The 17,518-nt window shown below is 35.4% G+C and overlaps 2 protein-coding genes and 1 long non-coding RNA gene across 3 annotated transcripts; 2 read left to right on the forward strand and 1 right to left on the reverse strand.

Moving 5' to 3' along the window:
* Nucleotides 1-8,173: 8,173 nt before the first annotated feature.
* LOC122012239 (CCR4-NOT transcription complex subunit 11-like) lies at nt 8,174-11,550 on the forward strand. Its single transcript, XM_042568717.1, has 7 exons — nt 8,174-8,399; nt 8,475-8,612; nt 8,773-8,844; nt 8,916-8,989; nt 9,069-9,210; nt 10,808-10,886; nt 11,366-11,550. Exons 1-7 carry the CDS (start codon nt 8,319-8,321, stop codon nt 11,461-11,463), a joined length of 684 nt encoding a protein of 227 aa, XP_042424651.1. The 5' UTR covers nt 8,174-8,318; the 3' UTR covers nt 11,464-11,550.
* Nucleotides 11,551-15,499: 3,949 nt separating this feature from the next.
* LOC122012250 lies at nt 15,500-16,382 on the reverse strand. Its single transcript, XR_006120168.1, has 4 exons — nt 16,207-16,382; nt 15,933-16,007; nt 15,820-15,857; nt 15,500-15,745 (listed from the first exon to the last, which is right to left on the reverse strand). It is a non-coding gene; the product is annotated as an uncharacterized LOC122012250 (long non-coding RNA).
* An 82-nt stretch (nt 16,383-16,464) lies between these two features.
* On the forward strand, nt 16,465-17,109 carry LOC122012246 (putative multidrug resistance protein). Its single transcript, XM_042568725.1, has 2 exons — nt 16,465-16,598; nt 16,684-17,109. The coding sequence occupies exons 1-2, from the start codon at nt 16,530-16,532 to the stop codon at nt 17,107-17,109; spliced, it is 495 nt and encodes a 164-aa protein (XP_042424659.1). The 5' UTR covers nt 16,465-16,529.
* The last annotated feature ends 409 nt before the right edge of the window (nt 17,110-17,518 follow it).

The raw sequence follows: 17,518 nt of genomic DNA on the forward strand, positions 1-17,518 counted from the left end.
CCTTGTGGACATCCATGGTAGATGCTTTCAAGGTTTCTAAGGATAGATGCTTATAAAGTTTCTAAGGATCTTTCTTCTATTAAATTAGATGAGTTATTCTTTGAATTCGAGTTACATAAGCAGATTAATGCACGCCCGGTCGAAAAGGGTATAACTTTGGTTGCAGGTACCGGCAGATCACGTGAATCAAAACCAAGGTGAAAAATCGAACCAGATTCAGACGACGACGATGACGAACTCACGACTGAGCTCGTCAACCTGGTGAAAAAGCTCTATAAGAAAAAGAATGACTTCAACAAAAAGGATGTCAAAAAGGTCATTCAGTCCAAGGAAGCCCAACCAAAGGTAAAGTTCGAGGTGACGTGCTACGGATGCAATCAGAAAGGGCACATCAAGGGGAACTGCCTGAACCAGAATGATCCAAAACCAAGGAAGAAGAAGGCCCTGAAGGCTACCTGGGACGAGTCATCCTCGGAAGAGTCTGACGACGAAGAACTCGAACAGACGAGTTTTCTCGCGTTGTCGGCCCGAGACTACATCAACGAATCAGGAAGAGAGGACGAGTCGGAAGCTGAGTCCGAGAGAAGCCACAAATCCGTATCCGTTTCTGAAGGGCCAAACCCCACTGTAAGTACAAGTCGGTTATACAATTTAATTAATTATTTAATGCGTAAATTAGCTAAGTCTAATGTTCGGATTAAGTCGCTTCTAAAGGAAGTAACATCCTTTAACGAAGCGACTAATACCGAATCCTTGGCTGACCCAGTTCAGACTGGAACCTCAACTCAAGTCCAAAAAATTGAGGAAGAGAATTCCAGCCTGAAAAGTCAAGTCAAAGATTTGAAGACTACATTGGAACGGTTTACACTGGGTTCCAAGAATCTTGACTTGATTCTTGGAAAACAGAAAGCCGTATACAATCGATTCGGAATTGGATTTAAAGCTAAAAAGAAATATTGGTCGTATTTATCGCTTATTAACAGACTGAATAGTAAGATAGTCCAAGCATGAGTACCTAAGTCTAACTTGGTCAATCAAGTTGGACTTGGTCAATATTGGGTCCCCAAGGATTAAGTACATTACCTTGAAAAATCATATCGAGGCTATGATCCAGGGGGAGCCAATAGAAAAACTATCTTAATAAATAAATAGAATTGTTTGATGATTGTTTATTTTCTTTCCTGTTAATATACATGGTTAGATTAAGATAGATTAAGAACCTAGGCATAATTTATACTTGTTCAGTTAAACCTAGGGATTTCAAAAAGAAAATTAAATATGACATTTCTTTGAAAGGTTTTGTCTAGGACGTGGTAGATGATCCCATACCCAAGAAGGCCTAGTGCCTCGCCACAACCTGGGAACCAATCCTTGAAATACATACTTAATTGACTAATTGGAAAACCTAAGTTTAACTCAAATATAAATTAATCCTTAGAGATAATCTAAATCAAAGATAATCATCTCACAAAAACTACTTAAGGTTCCCTTATTGATAATTTAGAATCGGGTGAGATGGATTTAGATTAAACTTAGTTCAAAACAAAACAAAATAATCAAATTAACTTAATTAATCTAATTTAACTTAATTAACTTAATTAATCTAATCAATTTAACCTAATCAATCAATTTAACTTAATTAATCTAATTATTTAATCAATTTAACCCAATCAATCAATTTAACTTAATTAATCTAATCAATTAATCAATTTAACTTAATTAATCTAATTATCTAATCAATTTTGGGCTGAAGCAATTAATACAGCCTGTTATATATAAAATAGAATTTTAATTAATAAAAGTCAAAATAAAACACCATATGAAATATATTATAATAAAATCCCTAACTTAAACTATTTAAAAATATTTGGGTGTAAAGTATTCATCTTAAACACCAAAGATTACTTAGGAAGTTTCTCATCAAAAACAATCCCAGGAATATTTTTAGGGTGCTCAACAACCAGTAGATCATACAAAGTTTATAACAAAAACACCCTAAAAATTGAAGAAACTGTAAATGTAATATTTGATGAAGAAAATATAATGCCCAATTTAATAAATGAAAATAATACAGAAAATACTAACTCAAGAGATATAGAAGATGATGAAGAAACCTACTTAAACCTAGTGACTCACAAGAACCAATTACTAACCCAAATATAAGGCAAACTAGAACAAGTACAAATCACCCATCTGACCAAATTTTGAGTGATCCAACTCAAGGAGTCAGAACTAAGTCATCCTATAGGAACCTAAGCCAGATAGCCCTTATTTTCAAAATTGAACCCAAAACTATAGATGAAGCCCTACTAGACCCAGACTGGACCTTAGCAATGCAGGAAGAGTTAACCCAATTTGAAAGAAATCAAGTCTGGGAATTAATACCTAAACCCATGAACAAGACTATAATTGATACTAAATGGATTTTTAGGAACAAATTAGATGATCATGGCAATATAGTCAGAAACAAAGCTAGGTTAGTAGCTAAAGGATTCAATCAAGTAGAAGGGTTAGATTATAATGAAACCTATGCCTCTGTAGCCAGACTTGAATCCATAAGGATGCTGCTGACCTATGCAGCACACAAAGGGTTCAAGCTATACCAAATGGACGTAACGTCCGCATTTTTAAACGAATTTATTAAAGAAAAGGTATATGTAGGTCAACCCCCAGGATTTGAGGACTTAGAATATCCAAATCATGTCTTTAGACTAAAAAAGGCCCTATATGGACTAAAACAAGCTCCTAGGGCTTAGTATGAACGCTTATCAAATTATCTAATATCAAAAGGCTTCAACCAAGGTCAAATAGATCCAACCTTCTTTGTAAAAACCTATTTGTAGAAAAAGACATCTTTATAGCCCAAATTTACGTAGACAATATAATTTTTGGATCAACCAACTCCAAGTTTTTAAAAGAATTTACCAAATTAATGGAAGATGAATTTGAAATGAGTCTAGTAGGTGAACTAAACTTTTTCTTAGGTTTACAAATTAAACAAACCAAAGATGGAATTTACATTTATCAAACTAAATATGCTAAGGAACTAGTTAGAAAATTTGGAATAGAAAACTCAAAAATTATTAATACACCTATGGCCACTAATATTAAAATTGACTCAGACTTAGAAGGTAAACCAGTAGACTTGAAATACTATCAAAGCGCGATAGGGAGTCTACTGTACCTAACTGTGAGCCGACCAGATATTCTTTTCGCAGTAGGTATGTGTGCAAGATACTAATCTTGTGCAAAAGAGTCTCACTTAACCTTTGTTAAAAGAATACTAAGGTATATTAAAGGGACCCTAAATGTAGGATTATGATGCCCTAGATCTTGCACCCTTGACCTAACTGGCTACTCTGACTCATACTATGTCAGGTGCAAGCTAGCTAAAAAAGCACAAGTGGTAGCTGTCAATTTCTAGGTCAGTGCCTAGTAAGTTGGTCAAGCAGAAAGCAACACTGTGTTGCTTTATCTACCACTAAAGTTGAATACATCGCCCTAGGTGAATGTGCATCTCAACTGTTATGGATGATGCATACACTAAAAGATTATCAACTAGAATATCAGAAAACAAAAATTTTAATTGATAATATAAGTTCAATTAATCTAACCAAAAACTCAATTCACCACTCAAGGACTAAACATATAGAAGTAAAACACCATTTTGTAAGGGATCACGTAGCTAAGGGTGATATTGTACTTAACTACGTTGAGTCAAAATCAAACCTAGCTGACATATTCACAAAGCTCTTACTTGAACTTGAGTTCAGTTCACTTAGAAGACAAATAGGTATGTGCTTAGTAGAATAGAACTCATTTTCTGCTTACTTTTCTCAACTTATTTTTTAATCTTAGGAAAAATACTTTTTCAAAATCCTAATTTCTTAGACTTTTAAATTTTGGACTTAGCTTAAGAATTTACCCCTGGAAATCATGTTCTCATAGATTTCAGCCAGAACATCTCACAAGCACACTAGGGTTAACTTGTTTATGTTTGATAAACTTAGAATGTGATAAGATGCATAGGGTATAGTTTAGACTTCAGTATGCTTATTTCTGTGCATCATAGTAAGTCTGGACAATAAATACCAAAATAACAATAATCAAGTTAAGTTATCCAGATTTAGTTAAGCCTAACTGAAACTCTAAGCTTAACTTGACTAACCAAGTGAAAACTGTTGCCCTCTAGGTAATCAGCTAGTAACTAATTGTTAGACATGTGACCAAGGAATTCAAGTATTTACCTTTCAATTACTCATGCTTAGACTTTAGGAATATTTTTTTGTTGTTTTGTTTTGTTTGATTCTCCAAAGTGAAAATGGCCTTAGTTAAAATTTTACAAGTTTTTCAAGTTAAACACTTTTTAATTATTTCTAAAAAGGAAAAACAAATTTTTTTCAAAATTTTGACTAAGTCTCTATATTTCAAACTTAGCGTTTAAAACAACTCCAAAATTTTTTGCTAAGTGTCTTTCAAATGCTTACTAAATTTGGCAAAGTACTTCAAAAACTAACTAAGTTACTTTTCAAAGTCAAAAACTTCACTTAGCTAAAAGTTTTACAAGAAAATTAAGTGTTTTCCGAAGTATGTTTAATCCTCTACTTAAAAACCTTTATGTTTCTTAAACTTTAATTCTCTCCTTAAACACCCTATTTTTGAAAACTAAGATAAAAATCACTCTCCAAACTAACTAAGGCAATTTATCATTTTTCTTATGCTCCCTTAAATTGTTTTGATAGATGGTAAAGGGGGAGAGTATAGAGAAATTCAAATTCATTATTCAATTCAAAGAAAGTTAAAGAAAAGAAAGTTTGAAATTTTTAAGATTTAAGGGGAGCTTTTATTAAGGGGGAGTTTTTGTAAGATTCCATTAGGGGGAGCTTTATTTATGCTTATCATGCTTGTGCTAAACTTTTAACATCTTTATTATCTTTTCGCTTAACTTTGAATTTCAGTTGTCATAATAAAAAAGGGGGAGATTGTTGGTACGGGAAGCATCCGACGATCAAACCTTAGTTTTGATAATGGCAAAAGGGATTCAAAGTTAAGTTTAATTGTTATCTAATGAGCTTAAACAACTGCGGTTAGGCAGGAGAAAAACCCTAGGGGGTGGTAACCATAGGACCTAGGGGGTGGTAACCCTAGGACCTAGGGGGTGGTAACCCTAGGTGGAGGAGAAATACTAAGGGGCTAACCTTAGGTCCTAGGGGGTGGTAACCCTAGGTGGAGAAAAATCCTAGGGGGTGGTAACCCTAGGTCATAGGGGGTGGTAACCCTACGCAGAAAGTCCAGTTGGTCTGGAGGACCGAACTAGCAAACAGGTATGCTCTCCTAAGTGGAGTAGGTGAGGACGCGTTCCCTGAAAGAGGGAATAGTAAGCATCGGTTCGACCTAGGATTTCCGGTAGAAAATCTGAAGTCAGAACCGGACAGTCCGATGACTGCCATACTTTATATTTATGATATTATGTGCTAACTCTATGTTGCAGGGTATTTTTAGACTAACGTATCTTGCAAGTACAAAGGAGCAACCTTAAGCCTCGGATGAACAGTGTTCGAGGCGCCTCCATGGAGCTTGGAGGCACCTCGGGTGCAAAGGAGTAGAACTTGCGCGTGGCGGAGCTGGAGGTGCCTCGGACTGAGCTGGAGGCGTCTTGGACCGCAGATTGGATGCGCCTTGGACTGACATGGAGGCGCCTTTAAGTGGATCAGAGGAGAAGTTTTCAGCACTGATCCACGCGGCTGACTAGGCAGCATGGAGGCGCCTTGGAAGGGGTTTGAGGCTCCTCAAGAAGGCTATTTAAGAAGGGTTCGAGCATTCAATCACCTGAAAAAGCGATCTTTCATCAACTTGCTACTAACGAGACATTCCGGTAGAGCTATAAGGAGACTCTGACGACCTAAAGCTACGACTCTTCTAATTCTTGTTGTCGGTATACTTTTTCGGTATTATTTTTGTAATAATCTCGTGTACATTTTGCGCGATTATATTATTGCCCAAAGTAAATACTCAACGAGCGTGGGTCTTAGAGTGGGAGTCGCCCTAGGCTCCGAACCAAGTAAAATCTTGGTGTGCTCTTCTCTAATTATGTGTTTTGTTTTATTCCGCTGCGTTAGTCGTAAATTTCCAAAACGTGTGAAAGCCATGAGCGATATTCACCCCCCTCTAGCGCGATCTCGATCCAACAAGATGTTCCATTGAATTAAAAAAACTAGGAGAGAATATACGCTCAAGCTTATATAATATCAGAGGAATGCTTGTTTTTAGCCGAAGTATATTGACTATCATAATTCACCTCGCTGCCAAATCTATGAAAAATAGACTCAATTCTGTAAGTGCTTGCCAAACATTATTAGAAAGTAGGTTATGGAAAGTTACTAGTATAAGTCTTTGTATGAATACGTGACATTCATGACTCTTCATTCTACATCTTTAACCTGTTCTTATCCATGCATCAAGCCGTATCTGAGAATTTATTTTATTTCAACCAACTATATAAAACTTGCTTGCCATCTTTGTCCAAGGTATAACAAGCCTTTGAAAATTTATTAGTTGTTTCATTCTGATGCAACTTAAGTCTGTTGACTAGTTCTTTTAATTTGATCATGTGATTTGTTATGTCTTTAGTCCTTCCAAGCATATTCATCACAGTATTAAAGATATTATTGATAAAAATTTTCTCAATATGTATTACATTTAAATTATGTCGAATAAGTAGATACTTCCAATATGGTAGCCATCAGAAAATACTTCTTTTTTTCTAACCACACTTGCACATCCTGATAATGTATTTATTTATTTCATCAGAACTAGCTTGGTATCCATAACTGCCTATTTGTTTAATAATCTCTTCACTTGGCTTGATTATTGGAGGAAGTTTTCTGACTACAACATTTTTTATGAAAATTCTCTTATTTCGCATGAAAGGGTGTTCAATTGGTAAAAATTTACAGTGATTATTAAACTAAGATATCTTCCCGCTTTAAGGTAACAAAAATACATCAAACTCAGTATGCAATATGAGCATGTTAATTTACTAGTCATACTCCATCCCGACAATATTGAGTATGCTGAAAAATCATTGATCGTCCATAATAAAATAGCATACAATGTAAATTAATTTTACTTACAATATCATAAGTCATCAACCTTACATTCTATAATTTATTCAGCTTGATAATAAGAGGTTGCAAGAAAATATCTATCTTTCCTTTTTGATTGATTATACCAAAAATAAGCACAGTAAGGAATATTAATTCATCTTTCATACATATCCATGACGATAAATTATACGGTATTAATATAACTGACTAAAATCACTACAACAAAAATGTTAAAAGACAACACCCCTACGACAACGGTTTTATGAGAAAGCGTTGCGTATTTGCTCAAAGACAACGGTTTTTGCCAAAACCGTTGTCTTTGAACTCCCCATTAAATATAAAAGACAACGGTTTTGGGAAAACTGTTGTCATTGAGCGATTTTTTTTTTAATCAACAACACTTTTTACAACGGTTTTCTAAATCCGTTGTCTTTAAGCGCTTTTTTAGTGGCTACGACAACAGTTTTGAAAAAACCGTTGTAATTGACTTTGGTCATTTTCCCCCTCGCTGTTTTGCTTTCCCTCGCTGTTTTCTTTTCGGCGCCGTGTTTTCCCCTTTGTGTTCCCGAACCTAAGCCATTTTTCTTTCCCTCTTCTCATACAATCTCTTCACGCCTCCGCTGGATCTTCCTCCACGACGGTGTGCTCCACTCGTTTCCTGGTGAGCGGGTTTCTGAGTTCGACGAGGTTCTTTGACCTTCCACTGCTGCTTCTTTCGCTCGTAGAACCTTTTGATCGAACGAGGTGTATTTTTTCGCCAAAGGTGGCACTCCTACTCCGTCGATTCATAACCTAGGTCTTGTCTTCTTTGGATTTGTGCTAGAGCCATAGTCAAGGTAGATTCATAACCTAGGTCTTGTCTTCGTTCATAAATTTTGTCTCAAAAAAAGAAACCTACTTTTGATTCCTTTTTAGCTTTTGATTTGTTTCATCATGCCCTTTACCTGCTCATATGTCAAAGTTTGTGGTGTTTAATCTCTAAAGGTGTCTGTTTTAAGCATCGATTTCTGTTTGTTATTCCAGATCCAGATATATCTATCGGCATTGATGCTACTCCATATGAGTATACAACATATCCCTCCCCTTGATATATATAAGAAGTTTCCTAGGAGCCTTGTGGTAATATTGCTCTGTTTCAGGCCAAAGCTTTCCGCTGCAGGAACAAAACCAAGAATTGGTTCTGATGATAGAGGCAATGCAATATTAGGTTTAATGCAAAACTTGTCTGTTGAAGGATTGGGTCCACAATGGATAAGGCCTGCACCACCGATGCTCCCAGTGTTAGATGGAGAAGTAAAAAATTTCACCTGAGACCTTGCGTGTTCAATTGTTTTCTCTAGTGTTATTAATCTGCAAATTCTTGTACAACTTATATGGCTCAATCCTGACAGCAATCATGAGCTTTTGTGGGATTATGGCATGTGTGCTGACACCAGTCGAGGGGCTGTAGTAAGAGATTTGATTGCTAAAGCATTAAAAGGCCCACTTGCACCTGCCCAACAAGAGGTCATGTTCTCTTTCACGCTAACTAGGTAGCATCTGTTGGTCATAGTGGCCAATATTTCAGCTGTGCTCTATGAACATTACTAGTTGTTTTCCCTTCACCTATGCCAACATTTTCTGTATTAATGAAACAATATGGCCTTTTTTTTGTTTCTTCTTGCAACAATTTGTGTTAGAACTTGCAAAGGATGTGAAACTCGTCTATCATTGTGGACTTACTCCTTCAAAGCTACCGGTTTGCATTATTTTCATTATTATGTGATTTCTCATTTCAAATTTTGTGATGAGATTATATATGTTTTCTAGGATCTTGTTGAGCACAACCCACTTATAGCTGTTGAAGTTCTTTCAAAGTTGATGAATTCTCCTGAAATTTCAGAGTAAGATCTTTTGATATTTGTGTCAGTGATAAATATGTGGGTACTATGCCTGTTTTTCTTATCAGAATTTGGTTGGCAGGTATTTCATTGTTCTTGTGAATATGGAAATGAGTCTATACTCAATGGAAGTAGTCAACAGACTGACAACTACAGTTAATCTACCAACTGAGTTTGTACACATGTACATCACTAACTGTATAGCATCATGTGAAAACATAAAGGTTCTTCTTCTTTCATTCTCAATGTTGTCACTTTTTGAAGGCGTTGGTTTTGAATTACTAACTTATTACATCTGAAAAAAAATTTGTTTGTCTCTGAGGTGCATAGTATGATCATTTTCCTATAAAAACATTTTTAATTGTAAAATTGTATTTTTCTTAGTAGCTCTAAATGATTTGACATAGTTGTGTTAGTGATGATAAGCTTGATCAATTTTGATGATCGTTAGGGAAGTTCTTGACTTTTGTGCTTACATCCCTTTAGAAGGGAAACTTCATTTCTTTTTTACCTTTAATTTTTGACAGTTTGAATTGTTTGTCTTTTTTTACACTGTGATCGTTTATTGTCAATCTCATCTTCTTTAGACTACATCCTTTCATTAAAATATCATCTAAGAGACAGCAACAGTTGAAATTTGTTCCATTGTGCAAGTGATGATCAATTTTGATAATTGTTAGGGAAGTTCTTGACTTGTGTGCACCTACATCCCTTTAGAGGTGAAACTTCGTTTCTTTTTCACCTTTAATTTTTGGTTGTTTTAATTGTTTGCTTTTATTGCCACTGTGTTAGTTTATTGTCAGTCTCATCTTCTTTAGACTACTCCTTTCATTTAAACATTGTTCCATGCTTCATAGTTGCTTTTGCTTACTATACCTCTGTAAATTCCAGTTTTTCTAATCTAAAGTAAAGGTTGTCAGCAGTTATATTAGTTCTAGAATTTTTTAGTTTCCGCAGTTCTATGAATAAAGAAAAAAAAATCTTTGTTACATTTCACGATTCTTTCACAGTTCACTTGTCCATTGCACTTATTTGTTTCAGCTAAAAATTTCTTAATTTTTAGGTATATCTCTCATTTAGAATTTAATTTGTTGGATAGCATCGAGACAACTATTGATACATGAATCTAAGGGGACGGATACATTAAGCTTAATGCTCAGTTTTGATTTTTCAGTGAAAGTTCTTATTTATGTTCATCTTATTCAATCATGTTTGTGATGCTGTCTAATATTTGCCATTTTAAACTACTAACATCTTAGCATGTATCCTCACCATCTTCATCAAACATGATGTATTTGTACTAACCATTTGGGTTCAACTACACAAATCCCAATGAGACTAATGCCTAGTTTATTATTTCCATGTTTGCCTTATCTAGTCATCGCTGCCATTATCGTCAACATTGTCGTCACTAAGCCAATATTTGTTTAAACTGTTTGGAGTTGGGTTGTGTTTATCTGAATGATACAACCCTTGATTATTAATAATATTAAAATCAATTAAATTATTTTTTATATTAATTTAATGTTTTCTTTGGCCTTGTACTCCATACACCTACTTTAATTGATAAAACTCTTAATTATAGATTGCTCACTTTTGAACATGCACTTCACTTGCATCTTAATATGCATGTTAGTGGAGCATACAGAATTTTTTACTTCTACAATTTAGCTTGTTTTCCATTGTATTTTGCTATTTCAGTGTATGTTTTCATTTTAAGGGGCTATACCTTTTATAATGTTGGCAATTTGGTTCCTGAAGTTGTTGTCTATTTCTAATGGCTGATAAATTCTAGCATTTTATGTTCGTTTCCATGGTCAGGACAAGTACATGAAAAACAGACGGGTGAGGTTGGTTTGTGTCTTTCTGCAAAGTTTTATCAGAAACAAGATAATCAACGGCAAGTTTACTTTTGTTTTTTTTTATCATGCATGCATTTCCAACTATTAATTTGTTTGGAGTAATCAAATGTGCTACAATTTTTTTATAATTATATGAAACTCTTTCCTTGAAGGGGGGCTTGGTGTAATATTAAAGTTATTGTCATATGATCTAGATGTTTGAGTCGTGAAAATAACCACTTATAATGTAAGATAAGATTACATACAATAGACTTAGTGTTCCCTAGCTCTAGTTCTTTGTCTGGTGCCACATTGACTTGGCTTGGTGATTCAGGATGGAACTCATGAATCCAGTTGGAAAATAGATATATATCAACATATTACTTATATTGCTCACATTGTCGCAAGTTTATTTCAAGATGAGGCTACCTAATGACTCTGATAATTAAATTCTAATTCTGTGAATTAAGATTCTATTCTATTCTGGGTGGATTATTTATTTTTGTTGACACGTTTGTCTATTTGTTGTGATATGCAGTTCGTGATCTCTTCATAGAAGTCCAGGCCTTCTGCATTGAGTTCTCGCGCATCAGGGAGGTTGCTGGCCTGTTCAGACTTCTCAAGACTTTGGAGTGATCATACAAATTCAAATGTTGCTTTCTCCCCATTTTGTACATCCTGCCCAACACATTCTTGCCGAGTGTTTTGTGTTTTCTTCTTTCGTTCATGTACATATAAATTTATTTTAGATTTAATATAGTAAATATTTAGTTTTGTATTGATGGTTTACTTATATTAAAATAAGATTGATTGTTTGATAGTAATGAACATTAAAGACAACAGTTAAAAATTTTATAAAAACTATGTAAATTACAACGGTTTTTTTTTTTTTGTAAAAAGTGATAAAAGATAACGGTTTTATCCATTGTAAAATATATTAAAATTATATACCACAACAGTTTATAACTGTTGTAAAAAAAAAATAAAACGAGTAAATATTATCTACCACAACGGTTTATATCTGTTGTAAAAAGAGTCTACCACAACAGTTTTAAAACGTTGTCGTATCCTTCGTAAACAAATTTTTGAGCATATAAACAACAACGGATAAAAACCGTTGTCAAATGTCTACAAAGACAACAGATTCAAAATCGTTGTCGTAGGGCAATACATTCTACAACGCCCTCAGTTACAACGAGTTTTTGACCCTATGACAACGGATAATATCCGTTGTCGTTTGCAGTTTTTGTTGTAGTAATGAATATTATTGTCCTAACTAACCAAATAGTTAAAATCTATTTGCAGAAAGTTCTAATCTAATATTACGTGGTTCTATTGAAAAAGAGGGAAATATAGTATCAAAATATTTTCATGCAGGGGAGTCACAAGGATGGTATATTATTCCTCCTTCGTGCACATGCTCATGATGCCACCTCATGTGGCAAGCTATTACAACAGATGCACACAAGCATTGAAATTTAGCAGTTAACAGGAAGTAATATATAACTTTCCATGTAATATTTTTCTTCTTCTTCCCTGGTGTACGACTACAATGCTTATAATGAGGGTGAGTATAAATTCTTCATTTAATCAGTTCACTTTCTTCATTTCAAAATATCATATAGTTGTTTATACAGCAATCAATCTTCTCTACAAGCAAACCTAAACCTTTAACCAATTTCTTTGTACTGTAGAAGCTATCAGTCATTATGTCATTAGTAAGAAACAACTCTGATATCAATTAATACATGTCATTGTAACATCTTTCTGAAAAAGATGTTATGCTTTCATGTTCAATAACCTTGTAGTTGCCGATAGTTGGGAATGACCAGAAGAAATATTTTTCCACACTTCTCTTTCACTAGCTTTTAACGTTTCATATAATTTCTAATATTCAGGCATTGGTATTTTATCTATATTGGAATAATCAGTTGCACTCATCGTATCATAAACCATTGATTGTATTGCAATATCATTGGTTGATGATTCCCTAACCGCAATTGTGCCAAATGACGAACCAATAGAAGACTCAATTGATTCATACAAGTAAGGCTCTCTGTGATAGTACCAGTTATAATTTAGAATAAAATCATTTTTACATATATATACTTTTACGGTATCCTCATCACAGAATGTTTTATTTCTACACTTGTAATGATTATATAGATACTGTAACTCGGCACCATTCATATATTCTGGATAACTTTTAACAAAGTTCACAAACTATTCAACTTCAGCAATAAAGTCATTTCTGATAAATCTATTTTCTAGTCTATTATACATCCAAACTTTGTTCATATACGTTATAATCTAATGGAAATATAATTTGAAATATTATTAAACCTGTACCATTTGAATTTTACTTAAAATAAAATAATAAAACATATTACATTCAATAATATTAATAGCATGTACTCATATTACATCCATCGTTTGTAATATTGGACTCTAGAAAGCAAGGTTAGTTTAATTTGAATGCAAAAACTTGCTCAATAAAACATTAGCAACCAGATAAGCTCCGACCAAAATCACGGTCAAGGGGCTGCGAGTAGCTTGCCCGCATCCTGCCAAACTTGTGGCCGACCAAACTCAGGGCTAGGGGCCGTGAGCTAATTGGCAGCAGCCAGGGGGTCGTAAGGTGCTTAGTTGCAGCTGGCCAAGCTCGCAGCCAGGGGGCCGCAGCCGACCAAGCTTCGGCGATGAAATGGAAGAGGAGAGGGTGTTGGTCGGTGTACCGGGTGCCAGAGACGAGTTCGCGTGCGGGAGGAACAAGACACCGATGATCGTTGAAAATCACCGTTGATGATCGAAGGAAAGCAAAGAAGCAAGTGCGGGACCAAATTAGGGTTCTGCCCTATTTTTTATCCCAACTATGCCGACGGAATAACATTTTCATCATTAGGAAATGACGGAATCATCAATTCTGTCAGAACCCAACAATAGGACTCAATCCCGTCGTTGATCAAAGACGGGAACTGAATCCCACCTTTGATTTACCGATGTGGCAACGACGGGATATTGGTTATCCATTGTTAATGATTCATCGATGATTTACAGCTGAAAAATAACTGTCAGTCCGTCATTATTGTGAGTTATTTTTATAGTGTCAATGCACCTCTACTTTACTCCTTTGTCGAAAGGAGCCTTCAGCATCAACGTGGCAAAGCACCACCTGAATATCAGCTGCGCTGCCATTGGGGCAGCCTTCAGCATCAAGGAGGTTGTGGGAAAGAATGAGACGACATTACTAATCAAAGGATGAACATTATTACCAATTCTGAGTTAATGCAGGAGAAGGAGCGATTGAGAGAATTCAATCACAGCCACAGCAAAAGGAGTATATTTGAGAAAGTGATTTATGTAGAAAGTCATTAAGGCAAGAGAAGAGACACACTTCATGGATATATTTGAATTTTTTCTATCAAATCCCACCTCAAACAATAACGATGGATTTTGATTCAAGAGCGAGTAACTTGTACAATGTCCTCTCCTTTCGATTTTGACATGCACGTTGATTTTGAAGGGTTCTTGCTTATCCGAAGCTGATGTCACCTTCAGATAGGATAACCCTTTATGTAATCTAGTCATTAGTTGGCATAAGATGGACTGTATTCGTCCTTAATATTTTCATTAATTTATGTCAGAATCAATATTAGTAGATAAATCAAGGATGATTACTAATTCTTAGAATAGTAATTGATACATAAAGAAAATATTTACTTCAATTATACTAAAATTTAAATCTAAATCTTAAATTAACAATATCTCATATATTAATCACTAAACTGTTCCAAAAAAAAAAAAAAAAATTATCATCTAGTCTCTAGATCCATACAAAAGGGATGGAGAAGATCCGGAAGGAATATCTCCTGTCTAAAATTGACAACTCTCGTATACCAAAAACCTTTGGAAAGAATATCTTATCCATATAAATTTATAACATCTGTACTTATAATTCAATACAACTCAGACACGTTACTTTAAAATTCTGAATGTGAAATTGAATTCTCATTCATATTGGAACTATTTTTTTTTTTAAAAAAAATTAATACGAAACTAATTTGTCAATCATGTTAGAAGCAATTTTAATTAATTTTTATTCACTTTTTCAATACGTTATATACAAGTAGGCTTGCTCTTTTTTTTTTTTCTGATAAGACTCTCTTATCTATTGATATTGACCTATTTTTTAAATTTATCTTTGTCCGAACAATTTGTATTTATTTTGTGATAAATATTATCGCACTTAAATTTTATCTTTGAATAAAATTGTGTGATGGCTGGAAATGGATGAAGAATCAAACTTTCTCTTGTTTTTTTCAGAAAAAGGAGAGATCAAACTCATTTAAAACACTACAAAATGGCGTATCAGATAAGGCCACGCTTGATCTGGATAGACCGTGGCACCTCAGATCACATCAAATCTATCTATGAAATGCAAACAAATTCGATCCGTGCCCGTGTCCATCGTGAAACCGACAGTTACGATCGATGCTATATCATTAATACGCGTGAATTATATACATATTTTCATTGTTATTTAATATATATTTATTATATTACACGAATATATTTTAAAATACATTTTTTATTTTTTTTATTCTTTTCATATTTTGAATTTGAATGATTGCTCTTTGTAGATTTAATTAAAAGGATACGATGATCTTAGCATTGGAACTTATTTGGAGAAAAAAAAATTAAAAAATCGACATTGTAGAATCATATACAGCTTAATTGTGGCAGCTGCCATAGCTGTGTGTTCCATGGAGACAAAATTGGATTCGGACTTCGGAGCATCACTCGAGCTTCTAGCAAAGAACACGGCTAGACCATGGTACTTTCCACGACTATACATGTTTCCATTTAGGATTTTACTAGAAGACTTCCACCAGCACGATCCACGGCCAACCAATGGTACCTACCACAATCATGAATTTTTAGAGAATGATGGCGGCACACTTCGAAAATTTGAAAATAAGAATATAACATTACCTAGAATTTGAGAAAAAACAAACGAGAAGAGAGGAGTTCTGAGAGAACAAAATAGATATTAGCTACAAGTGTAAAAATTACAAAGGACAGAGAGATAGAATATCAGTACAAACTTTTATGGGATGCTGTGAATAATGCTTGTAGCTCTGGCATTGAAGTGTCAACATAATCTTCTTTGTTATTTTGGCCTGAAAAAAGAATTAGTTATATTGCTTACAATTTTATACAGCTAAGCATTAAATACAACTATGAATTAGTTTCAAGAAACTAAGCTCAAAACAAAAAACTTCATTGTCTCTAACCACTAAAACCGACCTATTATTTCGACAGAACTAAATTTAAGATTAAAAAGACAATTCATTCATGTATCATCAGATACCAAAGTACCTATACTTTGGTATCGACAAAGCCAACACCATTGTCGAGCGAGCGTTGAGTTCAATCAAGACCATCTACTCCTTCAGAAGAGCATCACGGAGAGGTACTCCGTCATCTTGGAGAAGACGGTGAGGCTGGGGATCAAGCAAGGGATTGCCAAGGGACTCGAGGTGGGGCTGTGAAGAGCATCACGGAGAGGTACTCCGTCATATTGGAGAAGACGGTGAGGTTGGCCGTTGGGGATCAAGCAAGGGATTGCCAAGGGACTCGAGGTGGGAAGCACTGGGTTGTCCTTCGCCATCTGGGAGTTCCTCGCCTGGTATGGTAGCCGGATGGTGATGTACCACTGCGAGAGGCTAAAGGATTTATGCCTCCGGAATTTCCTTCGTTTTGGGCGGATTGTAAGCGAGTTTAAGCTTTTCTGGTTCTTCATCCTTTGTGTTTGTTTCTGGTTGTGAAATGAAACCCATGGATCGGTGTACGTAGATCTCTTGGCATGGCGCTAGTGGAGGTGAAGCAATTCGCAGAGGCATTAGTGGCAGTGAAGAGGATACTCGAGAGGATCAACAGGCATCCGTGAATCAATGCGGAGGATCCCAAAGGGTTGAAAATGGAGGAGATGCTCGGAGAGGTGTGGCGTTTGAATCGGTCCAGTTCACGTACCCTTCGCGGCCGAAGGTGCCTGTGCTGAGGAACTTCAGCCTCCGGGTGCCAGCAGGGCAGACGGTGGCACTGGTGGGCACCAGCGGGAGTGGGAAGTCGACGGTTGTTGTGCTGCTGCAACGATTCTATGATGCGGACGCCGGAGCAGTGAGGATCGACGACGTGGACATCAGGAAGCTACAGCTGAAGTGGATCGAGGGCAGGCAGGCGGTGAAGATGGAGGAGGATGAACATCAACAGACGGATTGAGGTCATCGTTCGACATGAGAGGGGCGGCGACGTACGGTGTGAGGCGTGAGAGAGGAGATGACGTCTTGAAGAGCAATTGTTTTTAGAGAGAGCCCTAAGCTTCTCTCTTCTATAGTGTGACATCCAACGGTCCAGATCTTTCTAGATTTAAAAGTGTTGTCTTTGATTAAAAAAAAATCAATAGACAACACTTTTCAATCTTTGAACAAAAAAAAATCACCAATAGACAACGCTTTTCATTAAAAGTATTGTAAAAAAAAAGACAATGCTTTTTAAAAAAAACATTATCTTTTAAGTGTTGTGAAATCTAAATTTTCTTGTAGTGCTAATTGAATATTTTTACTTAAAGATGATATTACTTGATAGGATTAGATAAATTTATTGAAGTTTGGGAGATATAAATTCACAT

Source organism: Zingiber officinale, chromosome 1A (genome assembly GCF_018446385.1).
Source record: "Zingiber officinale cultivar Zhangliang chromosome 1A, Zo_v1.1, whole genome shotgun sequence".
Taxonomy (NCBI): Eukaryota; Viridiplantae; Streptophyta; class Magnoliopsida; order Zingiberales; family Zingiberaceae; genus Zingiber; species Zingiber officinale.